The following is a 27,464-nucleotide window of genomic DNA, read 5'->3' on the forward strand; positions in this document are numbered from 1 at the left end:
GACACAGATGGTATAATTACAGTAACAGGAGAGATACTTTGCCAGATGTCATCCACTGTATATCTGGTCTTGAGCTTGAATTTGATGCCTAAAATTTGTGTTATTATTATTGACTGAAATGCCACCAAATTCATCCTTTAAGTATCTATTTTCAAAACATTTCCTGGGGGGGAGCATGCCCCCAGACCCCACTAGCTTCAGCATGCTTTGCATGGTGGGGAAGCACACCCTGAATACTAAAAGGTCCACCTTTTCTTCTAAAAGAACCTACCCATATAAAAGTCTGGCTATAGCCTTGAGGCGCCTAAGGAGAAATTGTTTTGATCAATCATATTTCGCAAGATACCAACCAGCAGTCAACAGGTATGGGTATAAAATAGCAAAAAATACTGCACACAAGCAATAATTATCTTGAAAATTTCCAGCATGCGATACAAATAATTTATTGTATTGTCTTGCAATTACCGTACCTGTTGCTTAGAGCTCAATATCTTCTTTCCTGGCTGAAATATGATTGATCAAATTTCTACCTAGGCGCCTTTACATTAGGCCCCCAAATAACACAGCCATCTTGTACTTCTGACGTCATTGTGGTTAAGGTCCATATATGTTTTTACCAGATTTCGATACTAAAACACCCACAAGTATTGTTCAGAATAACATTTTAAAAATGCCAATAGAATTGCTATAATTGGCAATCATTAAAAATGGCTATTTTGGTAAGTGCCAAAATTGGCTAGTTTGAAAATTGCCTATATTAATTACTTTGGGAATTGCCAAAATTGGCTACTTTAAGAAGCCCAAAATTGGCAAAAACTACACTGTTAAAAATGAAGAGTAACAACCACACTAAAGAGTTCCCAGTGTAGGGAGGATTTAACACCCCTGGCCTGGAGAGTAACCGACACTCTGAAGAGAATAACCATTACTCTGAAGAGTAAGTGACACAACCTTCAGAGCATCTGTTACTCCTTTAGAGTAATGGTTACTCTCCAGGGGTGTTAAATCCTCCCTATTATGGGAACTCTTTAAGAGTTGTGGTTACTCTTCACTATAACAGTGTATCCTAAAAATTACCAAAATGGTATAATCCAGACATGTGAAATAAATTACCAAAATTGGCTAGTCTGAAAATGACTAAAATTGGTATAATCCAGGCATGTGAAAAGTTGCCAAAGTTGGACTTCATACCTACTAGTGCTGCGTGCTGTATATACTTCTGTACTGGGAAATTTGGCTGCAATAAAACAGTAAAAATTGGCAATAGAGTTCTGCATTGCCACCCAAGAAAGTGTTGGGCTGGGCTGGTTCCCATGCCCTCTGTTGGTATGTTTCTCCAGCTTAATAATGCTTGGTACTCTGATTTCCCTGCATCTCGACACTTGCTGAAAAGGTGCTTCACAGTTTTTGACCACATTTTCTGCTTTCTCATTTGATTGGGGATAATGCGGTGATGAAGTTAACATCCACTCTGTAGCAAAATCTCTGAAGTTGGCTGGTGAGAACTGTGGTCCATTATCTGACATCACTTGGTCAGGTACTCCTACCTAGGAAACATTTCCTTAAGTACCTTGGTAACCCCCTGAGTGGTAAAGTTGCTGACACGCTCTACTTCAATAAAGTTACTATAGTAGTCAACAAGTACTAACAGTGTTTGGCCATGCAGCTCACATAGGTCTATACCAATCTTTGACCAAGAATGAGTTGGGAACTCATGTTTCTTTAATAATTCTTTCCCTGGACTTTCTCTAAATGCCAAACAAATATCACACTTTGATACATAATCTTTCAATTGAGTAGTCATATGTGGCCAATAACATTATCTCGTACTCTCCTAAGGCACTCTTCTAACCCTATGTGTGTGGAATGAATATTGCTCATCACTTCATTCCAAAGTACAGTTGAAATGATCGAGTGTTGACCTTTAAACACTAACTCATCCTGTATTGTCATTTCATCCCAAACATCAAAATACAAGCGTATACTTTCAGGTACTTCAATCTTATTTAGTGGCCACCCCTTGAAGATTGCTTGGTGTAAAACTGACAAAATAGAATCATCTGTAGAGGCTTGTTTGATCTGTTTCAACTGGCTGTCACTGATTGCTAGTGACAGTGTTTGGTCCATTTCTTCTAAACTAGTTGTAAACTCACAACAGTGTACTTCTGAACGGTGTGCCCTGCAGCTGCTCAGTGTATCAGCTAAAAACATTTGTGTCCCTTCCTTGGATAGTGTGTACTTTTGTAGTTGTAACAACATTCTTTGCAAACGCTCTATCTAATGGCTTCAGCATGATTGATTCAAGTGGTTTGTGGTCAGTTTCCACATTCATCACGTTGCTTCCATACACATATGCATCAATATGATCATATCCAAATACAATTGCCAACAGCTCCTTTTCAATCTGTGCATAGCGTGTCTCGGTTTCTGTGAGTGCCTGGGAAGCATATGCTATATACTGGTTGCCCTCCTTGCAGCAGTGCCACCCCCAAACCTGATTGTGATGAGTGTAACTTTCTCACTGAAATTGTAGTAGCGCAGCACTGGTGCACTCACAGCTGTCTTCAGTGCCTCAAAAGCGGTCTGCTGAGCACTACCCCAATTGCAAGTACATTCAATGTCCTTTTGTGTCAAGTCTCTCAGGGGTTTGGTGATATCTGATAAGTGTGTTAGGAACTTGCTCAAATATTAGGCAGACCCAACAGTCTCTGTACTGCTGCAACATTTATTGGAGTAGGCATGTCACATATAGCCATTACCTTGCAGGGGTCAATAGATAACCCTTTACTTGTTGCTACATGCCCAATAAAGGGAACTTCTGTCATTTTAACTTATCTTGTCAGTATTGAGTTTGACACCCTGCTCATGACAGCAACACAAAAGTGCTCCCAAGTTCTGATCATGATCTTTACTGGCTTCCTCAATTGTGTCACCTTAGGACCAGTTGCAACAAAATCATCTGCCACCACTTCGACACCACAGAGGCCCTCTACCATTTCATGCATTTTGCACTGGAACACTTCTGGGGCTGAGTATATGCCAAACGGCATTCGTGTCCATCGATATCATCCAAATAGTGTGTGGAAGGTGGTTAGTAGTGAGGACTGCTCATCCAGAGAGACATGCCAGAACCCATTGCGGACGTAAACAGTTTGGCTCCATGTAATCGAGTTGTAACATCTTCAGTAGTAGGCAGTTGGTGATGCTGATGTTTGGCTTGCACAGTTTAGGTCTTTTGGATCTAAACAGATACGTAAGTTGCCATTCTTCTTTTTCACAACTACCATTGAGCTAATCCAAGCTGTATATAGGCTCTGTCACTGGTTTCAATACACCTTATTGTGTTAGTTGATCTAGAGTCTCTTTCAGTTGGTCTCAAATTGCAACAGGAATTTGCCTGGGTGTTTGCTGAGTTGGGTGACACTGTTCATTGATGCGGATGTGGTACTCAACAGGCAACTTACCGATACCAGGTCCAAACACTGTTGGATACTGCTTGATCAATTCTTCTTTGTTCATAGAACTGTCAACTTCAATAATGTACACTGGTGAGTTATCAGTGGCTGGTCTATGCAATTCATCATTGTCTAAATATGAGATGATGTTCATTTTCAAACAACCTTTTCTTCCAAGTAATGGATGTATGTTCCTGCAGTTCACTAACTTGCAGTTCAGCTTGTACCTCTTACCGCCTTTTCCCACTAACAATACTACTGTACCGACCACTGGTAATGTGGTCTCGCCGTATGCAGTAATGTTTGACTAAGTTGCTGAGATGTTTTCTACCCTGGTATCCATTGCTGCTTTTTTGTACAATGCCACTGGCACCACATTGCACTGAGCTCCAGTGTCCACTTGAAAATGAAGATACAGTAGTTCCCTGATTTCAGTTGCACTGTCACCAAATGAGAGTTGTCAATGCTGAATGCTGAGACTTCTGTTTCTGATCCAGATAACCCTTTACAGCTGAAACCCCTGACTCTGTGACTTCTTCTTCTGGCTTTATCACACTTACTTAGTCTGCGTGTGGCACTTTGCTGCGAAATGATTAGGTTTGTTACATTTGTTGCATGTTTTCCCATAAGCTGGACAGAGTTCTCTTTTATGAAACTGGTGTCTTCTACCACAATTCCAGCATTCTCTGGTCAGCTTGGCACTTAAATCTACTACCTTCATTTCCTCGCAATTGTATTTACTGTCACTCCTTCTCCCACCACCTCATCTAATGCACCATGCTTTCTGCTGCACGGTAGATTTCATCTGCTTTATCTAATGTCAAATTTGCATCATGCAGCAGTCTTTCATGAACCTTATCATCTTTGATGCCAAGCACTAGGCGATCCCTCAAGATCTCTTGCGGTGTGATAATGTTTAACTCGCATGTTTGCAAAAGCGTATGAAGCGTCGTTCGGTATTGTTCATACATCTCGCCTTCTTCTTACACACGACTGTTGAAACAGTACTGTTCAAACAGGACATTCTTTCTCGGACAACAGTACCGTTCGAATTTCTGTTTTACTATATTTTGGCCTCATCCCTACCATTCATCCACATAAATGTGGAGAATACTTCACGCACGTCTTCTCCTATGATGGTCAGGAGAGTTGCTACCTGTATAGCTTCTGATTTTTAATTTAATTCCATCACTAGTGTGTAATCATCCCATGCTTGCTTGAATCTAGCCCATTTCTCTGACACTTGTCCATTGTGGACATCCAAAGCACTTGGGGGCGGTAACTGAATTGGCGTAACTGCTTGTTCTCCCATATTCTGGATATTGCCCACCTGCACACCTCATGGTCCTGTGGGTACACTTTCTGTTAATTTAGTCTCCTCCAACACAGGTAGTAACTGGTTTCCCCTGGAAAGGATGAAACATACAGACAACTAGACTACTCGCCTGAACGGGTACCATGCCTGGTACCAAGGAATATGGGTTTAGTCGTAGAAGTAATCACAGGAAGCTTCTTGCTCTGCTTCCACTTCTGACACCATGTAATGAATGTCACTTGCATAGCTTATACCAACTCACTGATGATTAGATTGATTGGTTTATTGAGATCACATGTGCATGGGCAATACCACAAATTAATGTGTGTGCAACAATTGTCTACTTTGCACAGTGTCTTACCAATAAGACAAGTTTTTTTTGTGAATAAGAGACCTCCACACATCAAAGTAAACTCTACCTACTGCTGTCTAACAAGTAGGCACTAAATAGAATTTATGACATGGATTTAATTTATTTCAAAATTAAGTCATGTTTTCTGAAACATCTGTTGGAATCTGAGTTGTATTAATAATAGGTAATCAAATAAACAAAAAATATATCCCAGGCAAGATGGAAACCTGCCTAAATGTGAACATTAAGACACCGTGCAGTCAAACACAAGTACACTATCACACTCCAGCCATAATCTTTGTACCACTTGACTTCACACTTGTTACCAAAAATTGACCACAAGAACACATGGAACAAAATAATAGTCAGAGAAGGCTTACTCTTGTACTACTTCACACTCCAACCATAATGTAATTTTGAGACCTACCACAAAAACGTGTGAAACAAATAGATGCCATATAATACCCACTAGTACAATACTCAATTTATGGAGAGTTAATACAAAGGAAGTATCTTGCCTACTTGGCCATGCTAATTGCTAAGCAAGCCCAGCAGACATTAGTCTTACCTAGTCTCATGCCCAGACAGCTTTTTCTTTTGTGTGGGGGCAGAGAAAACATGCCCCACACACAAAAAGAAAAAAAAGTGGTCTGGGCACGAGACTAACGTGTTGACCTTTTTTGTGCAGGGTGCTTATTGTTAGAATTCTTGCAGGTGCTTACAACACACAAGGCTATTTTTCATCATTGTACAGTAGTTCCCAGTAAAATTCTCAAAGCATGGTACCACGGAACTTAACATGATTGGCCATGCTGGCCAACAAAATTATGTCGAGACTTGTGTCAAGAGTTTTGATACTTGGTAATTCCCCAGGGACTTCCTTGGATTAATGCCAAGAACTGCCAAATATCTTTGTTTTATTGACAAGATTGACTCTAAAGTTGGCCATGGGCTTTTCAGTTAATACACTGAAAGACACAGTGATTCAATCATCAGAACCATACCTGTGGTTAGAATATGAGCTACATGACTGAATTTATTTGACTAAAGAAGATTTTTAATAAATGTGACTGCATAGTTCTATGTTGTTATATGCATTTGCCTTCAAAGATTATTGCACCATTCCTTTTCACCATTAAAATTTCTCACAAAGCAGTGTTTGCCAGTGATACGTAACTTGTATATCTTCCCATGCATTTTCTCCTACCAATTTGTTTCTCAACCTTCAGATGCAGAGGCGTTGTTGATGAAAGTTAAGACCTTAGTGTAATCAACCTATTTTTAAATACCATACCTTATAAATATATTGCTGGAAAGGTCATGTATCAACCTTGAACTTTCACCAGGAAGTAGCATCTTCCTTGTAGAATATATATATATGCATTTGAAAGCATTTGATTCCTCTTATACTTTTAAACTGTTTCTGCACACCATAATTAAATTACCAATTTTCAAACACTGGAACCTACTGTCAAATGCTACATGCTGTACACTCTGGCGATCTCTGTGTCTTCATTATTTTATCAATGTACATGTTATATAACTTAAGTACCATGATATTGTAACTGAAGTATAGCTGTGATACCAGCATGCACTCATGTGCTACAATAACAAATCATTTATTCTCACACATAGACTTGGCACATTACAAGTATATTGTCATCCTTGTTCGTCTGTACAGTCCTCATGGAGACTCTTTCACTTGGAAAAGGCTAATGTTTCAGGCAAAGTTACAATGGAGTTGTAGCTCTGTGATGGCAATTCCATTAATGTTTCTATTTATCAGTCGTAAATATCAACAGTGCAGTAATGTGTACACATTAACTCTTATACAGAGTTCTGCCCACACTGGTCAGCAGTGATTCAAAGTGACCAGTACCTCTAAAAACCGACCAGTACCCTCTTAAATCCGACCAGTACAATCCTTACATATATCGCTGATACATGTGCGATATACCCTAATATAACACACACAGCATATCAGTTCATGTTAACTTCAGGCCACCACTCTGGAATTTCTGGACAGAACCCTGAAGCTACACCATTGGAGTTATCCAAATAAACACATTATGAATATGCGGAATAATATTTTCAAATTCATAATGTTGATTTTTAAAGTTCGATAAATGGTCAATTATATGCTACATCATAGCATAAAGATTATGTGGAATGCATTAATGTGGTTCCTATAAGAAATTCTACAGTATTCAAGCAGGTCCATATCTAGGTTGTTTGATAGGTTCAGATAAGGTACCCTCTTTTGAAAAGGTCCACGATTCACAAGTGCACCACACTCAATAGAAAGATTCTAATAGAGCAGTCGAATACTTTAATATAACAGTCAGTTAATCTAAGGTTCTAAACACTATAGTTACAGGAAATAATGGAAATGGCATTAAATTTGTTGCAGCTGTGGTAATTAGCAAACTTTGGTGGTAGCTAATGAGCCATTCCAAAACTATAAGGAGTGTTCCTGATGGTCCAATTTTATTTGGATTACTGATGGATATTATCACTCTTCCTTAGGATACCCTAAAAAAGAGCAGGATGTTAGTGATTGCTCTATATATTAGAATAATTATTAGCAGTAAATACAGTAAATGTGCTAACCAGTTCTACTTCATCAGGTATGTGTATACCAGGGCAATGCATAGCAACAAATTTTTGGATTAGGAGGGTAGCTAGTAAGTAGTTGATGCAATTTGTGCAGCATACTGTAAAAAATGAAGTGTGCTTTACTCACACAAAAATGGTGTCATGGTGCATTACTTTATTTTATTTACCATTTACTGTATATTCTAGTAAATTTGTTTGCAAAAATTAATGAAATCTGTGCAAAAACATCTTCGCTGTAAAAAAAGCATCCAAGAAACTACAAGTAACTGTAGCAACTGCAACTAAAAAGATCTGATATCTGTTGCAGCCAAGAAAGAATGTAAATGCCACTAAGTAAAGATTGAATATTGGAGACTTTTGCACTGACTGATGTTCTGTATTCAGTCTTATTGCTTTCTTAATTAATGCCTTTAACTCTAATTGACAAGTCATTTGGCTGTCCTTAAAATTCTTTACTTAGTGGCATTTACATTCTCTCTTGGCCACACCAGAGTCAGATCTTTTAGTTGCAGTTATTACAGTTACTTGTACTTGTAGTTTCTTGGGCGCGCCCTTTTTTGCAGTGAAGATGTTTGTGCACAGATCAGGATTACTAACTGTAGCCATATGTGCAGTATCAGTAGCATTGCAGTTTGTAGGTATCTGTAACTTATGTGGAGCCATGCCTGTGATTGGTTGTTATTGTACAAGACATGGTCTAGTCTGTGGTTGGCCAGCTGTAGCTTCATTCATCCCACTTTAATATCGGGAATGTGTGATACTATTTGTAAGTATACATGGAGCTATGCTAATTTATCAGTATGATGTGTTAAATTTGTTAGATATGTACAAAGCCACACCCATAAACCTTACCTGTTTAGTTTTCATATAACTACCCTTGTACTCAATTAACACTCTAGTCAAGTGCCTGAAATGTAATTCTTGGCATATGCCTCAATTTAAATTATTCTGGGTCCTGGATTGCTATACGGGTCATCCAGGTCAGTAGTAGTGACCCAGTTTCAAGGCACCTGAAAATTGACACCTTAAGAAAATGGGACACATTGGTAAGTTTGTGATGCATGCACTGTATCTCCTGTAGCTCACCAAAAGGGATATATATGTCCAGCCCAAGTAACATCTAACCGTGAAAAAATCAAGCCCATTGTATTAGCATTAGCTTAAGGCAACAGTTATTTGGCCAGTCATTCAGTCGATCATTAGCACTAAACTTTTAGAAGCAGAACGCAAAAAAAAACCTATTATGATTGCAATATGATACTCATTTTGGTCAATGTCTTGGAAGAAAATGCAAACTGTTGCTTACCATATCAGAATCTACAGCAGAAACTGTTTTCACCCTTTTCAGTTGACCCGTGGCCAGAGGCTATTTGTTGGAGCACTTCAATTTCCTAGATTTATTCCATGGAAGCTGTATTTATTTTGCTGTCCATGTCTGAAAGAACTGTCACAACTTGATGTAACGAAAATAATTTGGTGCTATACCGTACTAAATGGTTAAACCCTAATTCAGTTATACGTTATATCAAGATTCAGGGTATTGAGTTGCGAGGCCAATAAGTGCAAAGTGCATGCTGTAAATCCATGCAAGCTGTGAAAAAATGGTGTGGCCTTAAAAAGCCAAAAAAGTTGTGAAATCAAAGTGACGGCCAAGAAACGGTTGCAATGATGTTCATTACTAAACTTTATCAGCTTTAACATCATTGCAGCCATTTTTTGGCTGCCACCTTTGACTTCACAACTTTTTCACCCAGGCTTTTTAATTAAAGGCTGCACCATTTTTTTCACAGCTTGGCTGTTTGTGCATGGAATTAACTTCTTTTTGTACTTTATAAGGCCCCCAAACCAGCTTATGGCTGACTTTGGAGTTTCTTTTTACTCGCATTTCTTCTTTTCTATACAGACACAATGATGAATATTGAAGACAGGCTTAATTTAAAAAATGTATTGTATTGCATGATTTACAGCAATACTCTAATAGAGTGCACATTTTTTGAGGACTTCAAATGGAACATGCATATAAAATGTTCTAGAACAATCTAGTACTTCTATTGGCAGAGGATATGGGTGTTAGGTATGGAGATCCCTGGTTCAAATTCTGGTAAGTTTTTTGACATTCACAGTGTGTGAAAATAAATTGAACTCCCCGTAGCCCTTGTATGGCATAGCAAGGAGAAAAAAAAAACAAAGAAATTGGAACAAATTTTTGAACACCCATATCTCACAAATGGCTGTTACAAATTTAATCAATTTGCTGTGTGGCCTAATCTACCTGGCAGAGCTTTGGAGAAGGGGCCATGGAGCAATGCATGCGTGAAAAAGCTGTTTTCTTCTTTATTCCTGTCAATATACTCACGGTGTGGTACACCAGCTACTAGCAGCGTGCACAGATATACTGTAAACATGCCATAGTACACATTTACATATATTACAACATTCACAATGATTCCACAAATAAAACAGCTGCTGCAGTGTTACAGCAAATCCATGTACACAACAAGACTACTTGCTTTTTGCATTCCCATGCTATGTGTGGATGCCACATTAAAATGATTTTTAACAGTGTGTCCTACAGGCCACACTGTGATCCTGGAATTCCTATGGATATAATTACATGAAAATATCAAGGAGAAAACATCCTGACCGCCTGGTAGACTCCTGTAAGCGTTCGAGTGTAAATGGGATGGCTGCAGGTTCGAGGCTACCTAGGTCCAGTCATGGATTTTTTCTCCTTTCTGCAACTTTTCAAACACACCTTAAGTAGCTAATGTCTTAGTATCTAATGTCTTTGAGCAGGCTGTAGGACCAGGTGTCCTACAGACCTTCAGCAAGCTTTAATAATTTTTTTTAAATTAAAAAAGCATTGCAACTGCCTGCCTGGCTGGTCAGTGCCTGTCTGGCTGGCTGGCCGGTGGGCAGGTAGGTGGGCAAATAATTGAGCTTTGGTGATTTAAAAAAAATTATATTCAGCTGCCTGTAAGTGTTTTCTTGCTTTTAATGCTGTATTTGTTATTGTTATTTGATGTTAAATGGACTAATATTTATCTGTAAAGGTGATTTTTTCATGTAAGATGTCTCTAGGATGGTTTTTAAAGGTGGTATTTTAGGCAGTGCGTGTCACTTTTGGGAGAATCCCTGCTTCTGAAACAGTACTACCATACTGTTTGACACTATTGTGCTTTAATTTGTGGTATCATAGTACTGTATTACTAAGGATTATGAATGTTTAGGCTTTTAAATATCACCCCAAAACCAGCTTTACAATACCTTCATGGAATCTTGTGAGGTATAAGCAAGACCAAAAGTGTGTACAGGGCAGCCAAAACACTTCCAATAAGACAATGCATTTTGTGGTAGCACATAATTTTCTCTCTGCTGACTGTCATGTTTTTAAATCAAAAATTGCCATAGTGACTGGATTGATTGAAGAGGTACTGTTCTTCATACGTATGTAATACTATATAAGGCAGCTGAACATTGCTGAAATCCAAACATAATAGCACTTGGCTTTTCAGTAATAATTGAAAGTTGGGGCATGCATTCAGGCACAAAATTAATTAAATGGCATGCCTGCATGATGTCATTCTTCCTTTTGATGCAGTATGTATGGGTTATAAAAAAAGTAATAAACAAGTAGAAGGAATTGTAAGTTGGATTAGGGATCAAAGAAAAAAGCAGTGAAATGAGGGAATAACTAAAGTAGTAAAACAAGGAAGGTTGCCTATGCCTGCAGATATACTAGCAGACATATAATCCCTTATTCAGTCTTGGTTTACAGATGTACGTATAGGAATTAATTAAATGTCCTTTAGTATATCTGCAAGTATAGGCAACCTCTTTTGTTTCACTACTTTTTAGTAAGGACCCGCTGATTATGCTGTCATAATTATGAGAACAATATGTGCCTGAAAGCATTGAGCATAATGCTAGCATCATAGGAAGAATATTTGAGCCATACTACAAATCCTTGATGGTCAAAATGCATATCACCAAAAAAGATTGATATATTCTAATAGAACAGTCGATAACTCTAACAGAATAATCAGGCAGCTGACTGTTCTATTAGAGTATATCGATTTTTCTGTCACATGCATTTTGAAGAACAAAGTTGTGTTTCAGCCACTTATTATGTGCCATAACTGCAAATTTATTAGCAAAACATGAGAAATGAGGCATAAAGCTTGAGCATAATTTGAGCATAATAGGTAAAGTTTTTGAGCAGTGCAGCATAGCATAATAGATAAAATTTTGAACATAATAGGCAGGTCCCTACTTTTTAGCTATTCCCTTTCACTACTTTTTTCTATGATCCCTATTCCAACTTTATAAAATTCCTTAGGATTATCAGCTACACATAAGCATAAATGATCTTTTTGTGCATTTATTTTGCCTCCAGGTCCTTTATTGCTGTATACGTGTACTACAGATGAGGGTTCTTCAGGATCACCAGTCCTCAAGGAGGTGCATGGGCAATTAAAAATTGTGGCTTTACATGTAGGAGATTATAAAGAGAGAAAGTGTAATGCTGGAGTACTGATGAAAGAGATACTCACTGACTTTAATGGAGTACAGGTTAGCAATATTAAGCACTATACATGTGCTGTCCACAGTTATGCACTATATTACATGTTCTTGTAAATTTATGTGTATAAGATCGATATTCTCCAGTAGCATGCATCAACTATATACATCACACATAGACTTGGAGACACCCACGTACATGGAGATCCATAACTCTTGCATGCATGCCTGTGTCAGTGTACACAATGCATAAATGTTCACATGCTAGGATACATTAATGTATTATTTACTTGTTAAGACATGCAGATATCAAAATGAGATAACTATTTATTTATTTTTGTAGGATTAAGGTAACAAGAAGTGGAAGTTACTGCACTACAAGAAACATCAGTTGTTAGGACTTATATGAAATTAAAGTTTCGCACTTTTATTGTGTTTTTTAGTATTAGATATAGATTTTATAGTCATTTTTTGTACTGCACTTATATAAACGTATGCCCCATGTGCAGGGTTCTGCCCAGGAATTCGTGAGTTGTGGCCTAATTAAAGTTCACATGAAGTGATATGCTGTGTGTTGTATTAGAGTATATTGCATGTACATCAGTGATATATGTAAGAATTGTACTGGTTGGATTTTAGAGGTACTGGTCTCTTTGAACCACTGCTGACCATTGTGGGCAGAACCCTTCCCATGTGTAGTTGACACTGCTTGAAGGTTCTTAGTTTACTAATTTGTTATGATGCCTTACTGTAGTTATACTGATAGTAAAGTGTCAGTAAACTTAAGTATATGGAGCATAATTATTTTACTAAGTTTTAAACTCTCAGTAAAACATCAGTGAATGCAGGTTTACTGAAAAACTACTAAAATAACAAACAATTAACTGTTCCATATACTGGGGATATACCACTGTAGTAAACTAAGATACTTCAAGCAGTGTGAATCTGTAATCTGAGCTGAAAAGTTGTCTGACCATCTGCAATTCAATTGTAGGTGATTCCCATGGCATCCAACAATTTTCTCGTCAACTGATGCACACAAAGTGTTTTTTTGTGCTACTATATAGTATGTACTGAATCCTCAAAAACATTTAATAACTCATGGATGCAAGTACACATAATCTTGAAATTTGGCACATTTGTAGTACTACTTGACCCGCTAAAAATATTTCAAAATCTTTTCATTCAAAAGTCTGACGTAACATTAATGGCCAATCAAAATTTTCACCATACATTTCCTATGGGGAAGCCACAGAAGTGCAGTGTCCATTGTAGTCTTTTCCTGAACTTGTAATGAAGCCAAACTGTACGTCTCTGTTGTTGACACCTTTGCTGTCACCACTAACCATTTGGTTGGCTGAAAAATGTTTACCCTCTTGAGAAAAATCCACTTTTAATTTTTAGCTGTTTTTCAGGATTCAGCTCAACTTAAGGGCTCAATATCTAATAATACTGTAGCTTTTAAATGAAGCTTCCAACTGCCATCATTCGTCATTTGTGAGTACACCTAAATCTCACTGCACACACCCATGCCATTCAACTATGCATGTTTTAAACAACTTGGAAACCAGCATTGTTTCCATGTGTGATCCTTATAGTTTAGTGGTTAGTGCACACCTCTGGAAAGTATGAGGTCCTGAGTTTGAGTCCAGCTGATGACACTTCCTTGTTTTTTTCACTGTTGCATCTTATGGTGGAACCTTTTTTATTCTGTTTCTGAAGCTTTTTGGCACAACCTTTGTTTAGTGATACGTACAGTAACTTTTTTTGCATTTTCTCTGTCTCTCTCTTTCTATATTTATACTTGCAATCTATATCACTGATTCAAATTTACTGCTAATGGATGTAGAAAGCATTCAAGGTTGGTTAAGTGTGTTGTTACTAAAATTACAGGCTGATTTTGCTCAATTTTATCCATAGATTGCAGTCATGTTTCAATGTCTTGGGATTATTATATCGCAATACAAACTATTAATTTTTCTTTTACTCATTATAGCTACCCCTTGTAATTATTATTTGTAGATAGCTAATTGTAATTTGTAAGTAAGTAATTAATTATGGCTACCAGTGCAAGACACTGGTAGACCATCAGGTCTGTAATTTAATCGTAATTAGGTCTTTAATTTGTATGCTGATCTGTAAAAAAAATAAAATGAATAGATAAATGCATCATATGTCTTGACTATCTCAGCATACATCCTACATTTTAAACACTTTATCTCCACTGAAAACAAGTTGATGTTGTACTACTTCTAAAAACTAAAATACTATCCCTTGAATTAAAATTAACTATATAGCTGAGCATGCTATAGCTTTGTTTCTTGCCTTGTTTTGTAACAATGCATGCAGTACATTAAAATTTACCACATTTCATAATTCACCAAATATTTCATAATTCATCAATTATGTTGCTATACGCATCACTACAGAAGCGTAACTCAAGCAAACCTCTTTAAACCACAAATTACACACATCAGTAGGTTTCTTCATAACTGTTTATAGTTTGTTTATCATGTTTTCATATTCAAATTCTCTACACAAAGGCTCTTAATTTTTATTTACGTACACCACTTTCAACTGGAGAACAGATGCACCATTCCTGGTAGCCTGTTACATTGTTTTTCAGTCATTATGGCCACTATTTGTGACCGGAGTTTGGAAAATTAGTCTTAATGTCACATTGTACAACATTTAAAATTGCACTATAAGCATCTACTCATGCTTTACAGTGATTAGATCAGTCCTGAATTACAAGAAATTCTGTGAAATATTTTACTAGGTGCATGAGTTCTTCAGTGGTTACACACATGTAAGTGTGGATTTCTATGTATTTCAAATGTGATATTAATTTAAGACTGATTTTCCAAAATCAGGGTGATTTTCTGTTTTTCATCAGAAAATTCCAAATGTAAAGTGTGGGTGGGCAGGTCATTACCATTATCCATTAGGCCATGACAAATTAATCTTATGTTTCATGGATACGGCGGGTCAATGTTTTGGCAAACCCAATAAATGTAAATCACATGATCTCTTAAAAAGAGTGTTAATATGACTGTAGACCTTTTATTATTATACAAGCAGTAACAGGTGTGGTAGCGAAGGGGGAAGGAAATGGAGCTCCATCACTTTATTTCAGAAGGACTTTAGCTTTTGCACCTGTCAAGATCGAGGACATGCATACCGAACCCATTCTAGTAAGCACTTGATTTTTAACACGTCATGACAGTGGATGAAGTGCGAATTGATTCATAACGTGGACTGTATCAGTGCCTCTTGCAGAGCGGTGATTTCTGGTGAATGAAAAAAAAAGTGATTGATAGTAGCTAGTACAAGAAAATTGAGACTTAGTATTAAATTTTGATACTATAATTGCTACTGGACTGATCTGTCATCCTCTAAATTGTCAACAGTAAATGAAAAGAGCTTTGCAAGTTTGTTAGGCTGACTTATTAGCACTTTGTTACTGAGGTGAGCAGTATTTAGAGTTTGAGTAGAAATGCCAAAGTTTAAGAAAAAGACCACTAAAAAGCCTTATGAAAAACCTCCTACTCGTGAAAATGATCATGTTCAAGTCTCTGCTTCACAGCCTAATTCGCAGCCTAGCCACTTCACTGAGCTAGACCAGTGCTTGCAGTCAATGTAATGATTCTCTCAGTGGTGTATTACAGTGTGAATGTTGCTCCCTTTGGTACTGTTCCAAATGTTACGACATTTCTGAGGAAGTGTTAGATGCTATTGGTGAGGTGAACAGTGCCGTTCACTGGTTTTGTCAACCCTGTGAGACAGAGGTCTTTAAACTTTTCAATAAACACTCCACTGAAAATGTTGTTCCTGCTTCCCAATCAAATTCTATCAACTGTACTAAATTTACCAACACTATTGTACGAGGAATCGTTAAGTCTCTTAAAGCCATGATGGAGAAGCTGGTAAAACCATGCAGTTGTAGAAAGCCTTGATCTTCTAAAAAGTTCATCGATTCACTCAACACTAATGGATGTATCAATTGAAGAAAATCCAACTGCAGCTGTTCCTCTTACTCACACTCCAACTACTGGAGTAATTGAAGAATATCTTGACAGAGATCGAAGGAAATGCAATGTCATTCTTTACAATGTGCCAGAGCAAATAGACTCTCGATCTAAAAGTGGCTACAGAAATATTTGAATCAGAGTTCAGTGTATCTGGATTGTACACTGTCAAAGTTACAAGACTGGGACAATAGTCAATAGATCAAGGTTGTTGTTGACCACACTAGATAGTGAGCAACATGAGCGCTCTATAATTAAAAGTGCAACCTATAACCTAAGGAAGAGTACAAGATGGAATAAAGTTTATGTGTCCCCAGACCTTACTGCAAAGGAGCGTGAAGTAAACAAGGCACTTAGAAAAGAACTTAAACGAAGAAAGGCACAGGGTGAGAAAGAAATAATGATAAAAAGAGGTAAGATTGTGTCAAAGGGTAGTAAGGACTCACACCCCCCTATATTCAAGAGAAACATTACGTAGTAAATAATAATAATCTCAAAATTTTAGATGTTAATTTTCAGTCAATTCAAAATAAGGTTTCAAATCTACATGAACTAATTAATTCCAAAAACCCTCACATAATCATTGGTACAGAGACTTGGCTTACACGTGACATTTTCCCCTGAATTAAACTATATAATAGATAGATATGACGGGTATGGAGGTGTCTTAAATTATCTCTTGGATATTATTCAAGACCATGGTCTCTACCAAATGGTAAACTCTCCAACTTGAAATAAAAACATACTAGATGTCTCTTTTTTACCAATAGTCCATCTACTGTAGAAGAATGCAAGGTTTTACCTGGTCTAGTTTCAGTCTCAACAAAAAGTATGCCAATAGTGCAGGAACAATTAAGAAAAATTTATTTATATAATAGGGCTCCATGGGAGTCAGATTTCCACTCAATGTTACTTCCACTATATGATCATCTGATAGTTACTCAAATGTTAATGAATTATGGTCATCATTTAAAGAGTGTTGTCTATTACTGCAAGATAAGGGGATCTTTCCAGATAAGGGGATCTTTCCATCATCCAATTATTACTACATAAAAAGCATTAAACTTTAGCGCTTTGCTCACACAGCGCGCAACGAGCTAAAGTCTTATTGTTTACAGTTTAGGAAGTTGGATTTCGCCAAATCCAATTTCCAAATTTGAGCTTTTAAGCTTAACCATGTCTGGTTTGCTTGGCTTTTGTGGCCACCCAGCGTTAATTGCTCCATTAATTGAAGCCATTATATACGCATACACCATTACACTCGGCTCTGAGTGGCTATAAGGTTTCTATACAGCATTGCAATACTACCTTTAGCTAATCCCAAGGAACACATCGTGAATGCCTCTCCCCCTCTACTCACTTTCATGCATGGGGCTGGACAGCCTTTGACTAGGTCTAGGTTATGTCAGTGCACGAGGCTTCCCTTCTAGCTCGGGACGGCTTGTGAAGTAGCTGCCTCATAAAATTTTGGTTGATTTAGTAAACTGATAAGGCATTCAAAGCTTGCAATAAATTTTAATGAACTGTATGTTATCTAGTTTACTTGATACAATGCTGAGTGAAGGTCATGCAGATGTTGACTTAAAACTACAAAAAATCCCATGTGTTACACATGGGATTGATTTAAGTAAGTGTTCCCATGTGTTACACATGGGATTGTTTTAAGTAAACCATACCATGTGTAATACATGGGATTGATTTAAGTCAATTGCTTTACACTTAAAAGACACCTTATATATTAGATAGTTTCTATAATTATATGGGAGCATTTTAAGGGTGCTCTGTACATTCCGCTTATATGGCTTCCTATGAAAATTGATTTGTTCTATAACTTACAAATGGTTTTAGCAAATGTTCTGTACTTTTTTTACTGGATATAAGCTAATACTAGTACACAGTTTAGTCCAAACCCAACTGCTAAATTTGCTTTACAACATGAGTTACAGTTTTTCCCTTTATACTAGAACTAGTCCTACAGTTTACACACAAGAGCCTTGATACTTTTATGATACACCATGCTAAACAGCACAAACCATTGTGCATTTTTATTTTTGTCTTTTAGCTTCTCAATCATCACATATTTATCTTTCGGGTTGACACTCCCAGAAATCCTTTTCTTTACTTCCACTTTATTCATCATTTGAACTTGCTATTTAAAAATGGAAAACGCTCTTCTTTGGCAAAATTACTAAAGTAGCTTGTGTGAAAATTTCATGTCTATTGGATTAAAAATGATGGAGTAGTTCTAATTTAAGTGATAGGGTGTAGAATAGCAAGATGCGTGCGCTTGTTGCTATGGGATACCTAATTTACAGGTACTTAAATGCATCAACATGTCACAGACTGATTAAGTGACCATAATATTTCTTTTAGTGCAAAACAGACTATGTCTTGGGAAGCCTTGTACTAACTGTACAGAGCACCCTTAAGTCTAATGTTTACTACAAATCACACACTACTATTGCATGCAATGCTGTGTGTGACATATATATGAATCAAATGATACAGCTGTATACATTTTTCCATACATAAAAAAATTCTTTATTCATAGGTTTTCTTCAGACACTGAAAGCAGCAAACTAGCTTGTAACACCGAGAAAGATCGTGCTCGAGTTAACCACCAAACGGCAGGTATGTCTTTGTATAAAGTATAAGGAAAACTTTTGACAATTGAGTAGAATAAAAAGCAATCAAACAAGGAAAATCATCTACTGTACTCTTACAGTTATGCTAGTTGACATTTCATTCCTACTTCAGTCATATAAAGCCAGTCAGTAGAATAGTTGTAACTGAATTAGGGATTAAATATCGTAATATCCAGCACCAATAGTTACATATTGTCTTGTTCTAAGCTGTGCTCATTGACACTAACCGGCTTGCCACCACCAATGAATAAGACCGCAAAATACGCTAGAGACAGCATGGACATCATAACTAACACCGCTACAGCATTTTTCACCAATGGGTCTTCTTGGCTAAGTGGGATAATCACCAAATAAACCAATAACACTGTCACTACACGCCACATTCTCTCCTGGTCAAGCCAACACGAGGTAACACATTTTCGCCCGTGATACCTTTTCCCACGCATGTCACGCTATGCGCATGCGCAGAATTTATAAATACAAATATATTTAGTTAAATTACAGTTCTGTATTTGACTTAAAATCGTCCCAGGTATACACTCTCTTACCTTTACTACTAGGGATCGTTTTGTGTCAAACGCGTTTGACTTAAATCCGTCCCATGTATAAGGTTAACTTAAAACAATCCCATGTGTTACACGTGGTCACGCTGACTTAAATCACTCCCATGTGTAACACGTGGGATTTTCTCCCTTTTTAAGTCATTGTCTGTACGACCAGTTGTTTGCTATGACAAATTGTCAGTACAACAATTTTTATGGGTTTAGACTGCCACTGAGCTAAATTTAAAAGGGGGTTTCTGTCGAAACCCAGAAACCCATCTGCCTTTGAGGCTGAATCGATTGCTAGTTGTTTAGGTAAGTTAAGTCTTTGTTTATTGTTGTGGCATTCTTGTTACAATGGAGTTTAAGCGCATGGGGTGCATACTTATGACGTAACCTCGTGACGTGTCAAGACGATTGTGGGATTCGAACTGTTCCAGACCCTTTTTTCTCCCTACCCAATGACAAAGAGAAAAATCGATCTGGCCATGCGAGAGTATAGAAGCACTTCACTTAGGCATTCGAGTATCCGAGATTTTTTAATTTAAAAAATTCTCCGTATATTCTCCAATAGAACCCTGGCACAAAATAACAAACTCGTGTTTAACTTAAGAATTTTTTCGCAGTCAAATAATAGAACATGTTTAACTTAGGATTAATCCGTCATCTGAGATCCAATGAGGTTAAAAATCGCTATGGGGTTTGTCCACACGCTGATCATCATGAAATCTTAGTTTATCGTGCGCGTTACAAATATGTTTTGTATTGTTTTGTAAACATTTCAAGCCTTGTAATGTACGTAAAATATATATATTTTTTTAAATAGCATTTTTTTGTCATGTGTATTAAACAAATTATTTTTTTAAACTTTAAAAAACATACTGTCGGGTGGAAGGTAGTCACTGGTACTTACTTTAATAAAGGACATAGTTACTTCGCTCGGGTTAGCGATTTTCAGCTCCACAGCAATTTTCTGATGGCTGTGTCATCAGTTCAAAGTATAAACCACTTCAAAGTCGGCATAACAATAGCTACCGTAACTGAAACCACAACTCCACCTTAGGTATTGTTGCATCCGGCATTGTGACACCTCCACTTTAGTTGTTTACCTTTATAAGTTGTTAATTTGATGTTTTTACTTACTTGACATATCTTGCCTATGGTTAGCTATAGCTATGCCATTGTATTGAGAAGTGTGCAGTAGGTGAAATATAGTCTCGCGTGGCCAGACCTCTTTTTTCTTTCTTTTTAATTGGTTTCCTGACCAAATTGAAAAAAAAAAGGTCTGGCCACGCGAGACTAGGTAAAACATATTTTCTCACCACAAAGCATACACAGATCACTGAGATATGATAAGACCTGAAGTTACTCCCCTTACATGTACAAACTTGCAGCTAGAAGCAACTGCAGTTTCAGGTTGCTAGATGGCTGTATGGAGACCCCTGGAGAAAAAAACGTACCTTTTTTCAGTTTTTAAGCACCTTGCATGTCAAAGTAGTAAATTCCAACCCAACAAACTATATATTTCTGAGATCAGCAATCAATACTCCATTTTTCCAAAATTTAAAAATTGCAATTTGGGCTGGAATGCCTACTTCACTTTAAAAAGTTGTGGTTATGGGTGGGCGTTCAAAGGTTCCACTCAGAGTTTAATTCGCATATTTCCTGGGAAATATCTTGATATTGCACGGGCAACATCATGGGAATGCGGTTTGCTCATATGGCTTTGGTGCCCAACCAGCTCAAAAATATGATACTGATGATACACTTTGACTCATTATATTGAGCAACACGAAGCATTTAATTGTAGGCTTGGGTTTACAGGTTTGGGTAGGCTCATTGTAGCTGCTAAATTTCAGCTAGTTGACAGTTACTAAATGACGAATGATCAATAAAATAATCATTTAGGTTTTACTAATATACACCCTTAGCCTTCAGGCCTGCGGCTCTCATGCTTCGGGTGCATCAGCAAAATCTTTCACAGCCATGGTATAACCAGTAATTAACTCACAACAATCGGCTAAAGCCATTCCTCCTTGTTGGAGTACAAAGAACAATACCAACACAGTAACAAAAACATCACAATGCACAATAGATCACTGCAATAACAAAAACAACACAAAACAATAAATAACAGTAAAACAAACACAGTAAATACACATAAAACATTAGTTAAATTTATGAAGTGAAGCCTCAAGTCATTATAAAAGTTGGTGAATGAAGGTTGCTCTTTAATAATGTCAGGTAATGAATTCCACCAGGGTGGCCTGATGGCGAAAGAATTTCTGAGTAAAGCTCAGATATGTCATCCGGTAAGATTGGCAGAGTGTCCTCATGAAATAAGATGATTGTCTACCAAACTCAATTGGTGGATTTTCCTGTTAGAATAAAAGTAAAGATACATTACACAAGTACTACAAAATTTTACCAATATTATTGTTCAAATTTAAGGCATTGTAATCAATTATAGCTTCAACATCACAAAATACATCTCATTTGCTACTGGCAACACTCAACATGCCACCCATCATAAATTGAACCAATTAAACCAGGTCTTCAGACAACACCACTATACTAACAGACTGCCTAGAATTTGGAATCACCTTCCTGTCATTGATTTGGATCTTAATGTTCTTACCATCAAGCAAAAACTATGTACTTACCTTTGGAATCACTTCCTATTAAACTTTAACTCAGATATCAAATGTACTTATTCCTTATTGTGTCCTTGTGTATTATTGCAGCAAGCACCCGAGAACTCCAAACTTTGACTTTCTTTAACACACTAGCTATAATCAATGTAATTCTCATCTTGTACTTTATAATAGTAGGGTTAGTATTTACTTGATAAGCATAACTTCTGGCCGCTGGTACAGGATACCAATGGACCATCAGTCTCCAGCAGCACTGTAAAGTTTTTAAATAAAATAAATAAATAAGTGGTGTATCCTTTTAGCTAAGCTTAATGACGTGTTTTACTGTATCATGGGCATTTTCAGGGTGAGTTCATGTAAAGAGTGCATATATAGTAATCATGATTCTGCTTCTTCAAGATACCGGCAAGTGACCATATAATCAGTGTGGGCATGATAGGAGTCAGGTAGCTGACAAGACATCTTGCAGATGTACAAGATGGTTTGAATTTCATATAAGCTAAGGTTCTGTAGTCTAGCAGACCACGTGAGTCAGTCATGGTTGACATGGTAATTGTAATGAATCGCCACAGTCTTAATGTAGCTAGCACACGTGCCTTACAATTATTGATATTGTACACTTGTAGCTATTAATACACAACTTGTAACTGTATGTGCAAACACTGTCAAATATGTAATCTGACACTGATAATAGCTACTGGCTCATCTTTGTTGGAGTAAATTTTCCAGACTAACAAATAATAAATGTAAGTAATACACGTACCGTTACGAGGCAAAACACGTTCCAATAAGGAAAGCAGATCGAAAATTTTAAATTCGGATACAACTAGGCTTTTTTGTATTGCAATATATGCTAAGGTAAGTAAGGGGGTTTCCGGACAGCTGGGTATTCCGGACACTTCGTTTTTAATCCGCTACTGAAGGATGGAATGGAAACCAATCAGGCTATGGTTTGAGTGCCTAAGTACCCCATTTGTGTGCTATAAAATACCAACGTTTTATCTCGATAGCTTCAAGGATTAGTGAGATTCGTCACGATTTGCTTGCGCATGTAGAATATTTTTGTGTAAAAAAAACTTTCTATACGCGTGTTAACAGTAGATTGAGGGCATCGTTCGTAATTTTGAGCGACCGTATGCACCAAAAATTGTCAATCACACTATACAGTGAACGGATATATGATTTAGAGATAGTACAACTGGATTCCACGCCCATTACCTGCGTCGTGTCAACTTGAATGCGCAATCAACAGTCTCGTGCCCAGACCGCTTTTTTTTTCTTTTTGTGTGGGGGCGGAGAAAAAAGGGTCTGGTGGATCTCCAATACATTTTTTTGTGCAGCCGGATCTACAACTTTTGGGGATCGTTGATTAGTGGTGATGGATAGCAAAGGCTTGTTAACGAAGCGACGATAGAAAATACGGTGCGCGTTTGCTTAGCAAGGCTGCATCCTTGGGTACGCGCGCCGTATTTCCTATTGTCGCTTCGTTAACAAGCCTTTGCTATCCATCACCACTAATCAACGATCCCCAAAAGTTGTAGATCCGGCTGCACAAAAAATGTATTGGAGATCCACCAGACCCTTTTTTCTCCGCCCCCACACAGTAAGAAAAAAAAGCGGTCTGGGCACGAGACTAACAACCAGCAGCCCGGAGAAGCCTGCAGCAAGGATCTGCTGGGCCAGTATGCTGTTTCTGTGTTCAGGTAAGGGCTGGTACAGATTTCCAGGCAATAGATCAAACGTCGCATCTTTGAAAGCGTTGCAAGACAACTGCAAGATCCGAAGCAGCATAACACAATTCTGCTGTAAAAAAAATCGCTGCCATAAACAAAGTAACCAGCCAAACAGAACGCTATCAGTCTCTGCTGGGCCATGGAACTCAGTGGAGTGCAGCAATTCCCATAGCAATGCCAGGTACGCTTACTTTTACTGGTGTCCGGAAACCCCAGCCACATAAAGTTTTAGTATTTTCTCAAATTGCAAGTTTAGACCGTTCTTTCTTCTAGCACCTTACACTTTACCACTCACTAATTATACCACTGATAGCCTATTTCATTGGCTACAATTCGACACCAAGCATGTTAGAATCCGTTCTTCCGTTGAATGGAGGTTAATAGATTGGAATGGACTCCCATATGACTCAGTTAATGTTCATTCAACCAATTTGTTTAAGACACATCTAGATAGATTTTATTATGATTACCAGTATGATATTGTATAGTTATTTTTGTAGTACAGTAGTTTGATTGTTTAGATCAGGTTTTTACAGGCTTTGCCTCCTTACCTGTACCCCCAATAATAATAATAATAATAATAGCTTAACTGTAGTTAGCACAAAAAGAATCACGCACGCCTCCAGCCAGTTACGCACGTGATGCAGAAGGCGCCATTTGCTGGCTCGTGTGATCGAACTTCAACTCGTCGTGCGTAAAAGTGCGAGACGGAGAGCAATGATAATTCATCTCTACCTCAAACGGAATGATATCGTGATGAACAGGGTATCAACTTCTACTTTTACCCCGCGAACCACAGTGATAACCGTCAGAATGTGACCAGGAAGATTTTCAAGAAAGTTTCCGGTGTCACAGTGATATATGTTTCCCCGGGTAACGTGTTTCCCGCACACATATCCCTAGGGATCCGTGTTTCCCCGCACACATATCACTAGGGATCCGTGTTTCCCACCAAAGGCTGTCAGTGATATGTGTTTCCCGTAGCGATTTTTTTAATATTTCACCGCACACACATATCCCTAGGGATTCGTGTTTCCCCGCACATATATCACCAGGGATCCGTGTTTCCCACTAAGATATAGCCATCGTGCAGTAACTCCAAGGTCTATATGGCTATAGTTGCAAACAGTACGCGATCCAACCATTCAGTAGATATATTGCTATATCTAGCTAATAGACACCCATGCATATTGCATGTATATAGCTATAGTTAGCTAACTAACTATATAGCTACTATATAAGCTAATACAATAATTATACTAGCTAGCTATACTAATAATCAGAACTATAGTCATTTAAAATAAACTTTGTTGCTCTTCTCTGGACCTGCTCAATAAGTGTGATGTCCTTGACAGGGGCGGATCTAGGATTTATAAGGGGGGGGGGCTCAGCAAAAGCATGCTGGAACTAGAGGGGCCTGGGGGCATGCCCCCCCCCCCCCCCCTCCTCCAGGAAATTTTGAAAAATAGATGCTAAAATACTGCAATTTGGAGGCATTCCCACATAAAATTCATAATATTTTCTGCCTGTAGATTATATATACTGCCTTTAGATTATAGGTATGGCTCTCTGAAGCATTTTGCTAATGGAAAAGTTTGGGTAGGCACAAACAACCAAGCACATGATGCACCCCTCTCACAACTGCACAACACTGAATAGGTGCATGTTAGAATAATAATGTTGAAAGTGGAAAATTTTGAAATTTGAACAATACTAGATTGAATCTGAGAGCATTTTCAATGGAAATTGTGTACCTGAATTAAATATTGTCATACATATTAACTACACAAGTGGATGAATGAAGCCCTTTAAACAGACCAATACACTTCATTGTATGCATAGGTGTAGGCAGATTTGGAAAAATTTCATAACAGAACCAACTACATGTTTCCAGTGAATGTTCTATTAGAGTAGTTAGCTGACTGCTCTATTAGAGTATCTCGATCTTGTACACCTCCAATGCTGATCCAGGTCCTTGTTGCATAAACTTTAGCATAAATCCACTGATAATACCTTGGAAAGATGTTTATAAGGTGGGTTTATGAGTATTTGTATTATTAGTGATCATATAATTATGCTAAGACAAAATTTCATTATAATTCTCAGCATATTGATCAAGTAAAGCCTAAATATGAAAGGGGGCTTCAGTCCCCCCTCTGCTTGATATGGTTAGGTTTCCAAATCACTGAACCGTATATAACTTGCGATCTCACTAAGGAAATATACAAAGTTCTCTTGGCTGTCATTGTTTGATGCTTGCTAAAGCTGCGATGGAGCAGTCCTAGCATTCTGTAGGTCTTATGTTTTTGTAGTGTTGATCCCAAGATAGGTCTGATGATATTATAATTCCGAGATTTTTATGTGAACTATTTGTTAAAACCTGTGTGTCAGCTATTTAGTAATTGGTGATGACTTTTGCATTAATATAAGTGGACACTCTTTTGGATTAAAGGACATATTATATCTCGTACTCCACAAAGTTGCTGAGTCTAAATCATTTTGAAACAGTGAAATATCTCCAGGACTACAAACAGTATTATAAATCTTGGTGTCGTCAATGAATAGTAAAGTTTTACTGATGGTAACACAAGACGGTAAATCATTCATGTAAAAATGAAGAGTAGAGGTCCCAAAATACTCCCTTGGGGAACCCCAGATAGAACCGGCAGGGGGGTAGATAATGACTGACTGCATGCCAAAGCTGTAGCTACATTGATTAGTTTTACATAGCTGCAATCACATGATTTACTCTATATAGCTAGAGATAGTATTTTATTGTATATACATGTACTTGTAGCTACTGTTTTATTAAACTGATGCTATAGCTACATAGCCAAATCACAGCACAGTTTAGCAGTTATAGTTGAATGCCAGTGAATGGCTTGATTTCCTCCATCAACATGTATAATTATAGCATTAGTTGTATAGGTATGGCTGCTAGCTATGATTATTAAAAGTGTATGCGCGCCTATATGCTATAACACTACGTACGTTGCACATGACTTTATAAAGGGGAAACATATTACCCGGGGAAACACATATCACTGTGACTTGTAGGTCGCTAGCGAGTTAGTGATATGTGTGCGGGGAAACACGGATCCCTAGGGATATGTGTGCGGGAAACACGTTACCCGGGGAAACATATATCACTGTGACACCGGCACTAGTTTGATCAATAGTGCTCTAGCCGCGGTGGCACACACAGATCACAACTGATTCTATCGGTAGATGCTCCAGTATCGTCTCGCCGAGTGAGTTATCACCTACCACCGGAAGTCCCCACTAACCAGTCATCGATCATTCTCCTCCCTTCACACAGGAAGGGAGTGAAATATAGTACATCCTGGAGGTAGGCGTAGAGGGTACCTGGCCTTTTAGGGTAAAGTTGCTGGAATTTTCTTTTGAAAGGAATTTATGGATTGGTTGACCGCAAATTAAGCTGGTTGGATTCCACATTTTAAAGTATAGCCCCTAGGAGGGAGGGAAAAGGGGAATGATAGCTAGGCCTGGTTCAGTTGGGGACAGGTGGATTGGCAGCTACATCAGTAGCACTCAAACATCAGCTACGTCGGTAGCACTCACATCAGCTACGTCGGTAGCACT

At 37.9% G+C, this 27,464-nt stretch overlaps 1 protein-coding gene across 1 annotated transcript in view; it reads left to right on the forward strand.

Moving 5' to 3' along the window:
* Window positions 1-12,726, forward strand: part of LOC136248271 (uncharacterized) — a 132,406-nt gene extending 119,680 nt beyond the window's left edge. Inside the window, exons 7-8 of the mRNA XM_066040070.1 lie at window positions 12,135-12,310; window positions 12,603-12,726. Of these exons, the coding sequence (XP_065896142.1) occupies window positions 12,135-12,310; window positions 12,603-12,608 (182 nt within the window). The 3' untranslated portion in view covers window positions 12,609-12,726. The remainder of the gene's footprint in view (window positions 1-12,134; window positions 12,311-12,602) is intronic.
* Window positions 12,727-27,464: the final 14,738 nt, after the last annotated feature.

The sequence above is a fragment of the Dysidea avara genome, chromosome 3 (genome assembly GCF_963678975.1).
Source record: "Dysidea avara chromosome 3, odDysAvar1.4, whole genome shotgun sequence".
Classification (NCBI taxonomy): domain Eukaryota; kingdom Metazoa; phylum Porifera; class Demospongiae; order Dictyoceratida; family Dysideidae; genus Dysidea; species Dysidea avara.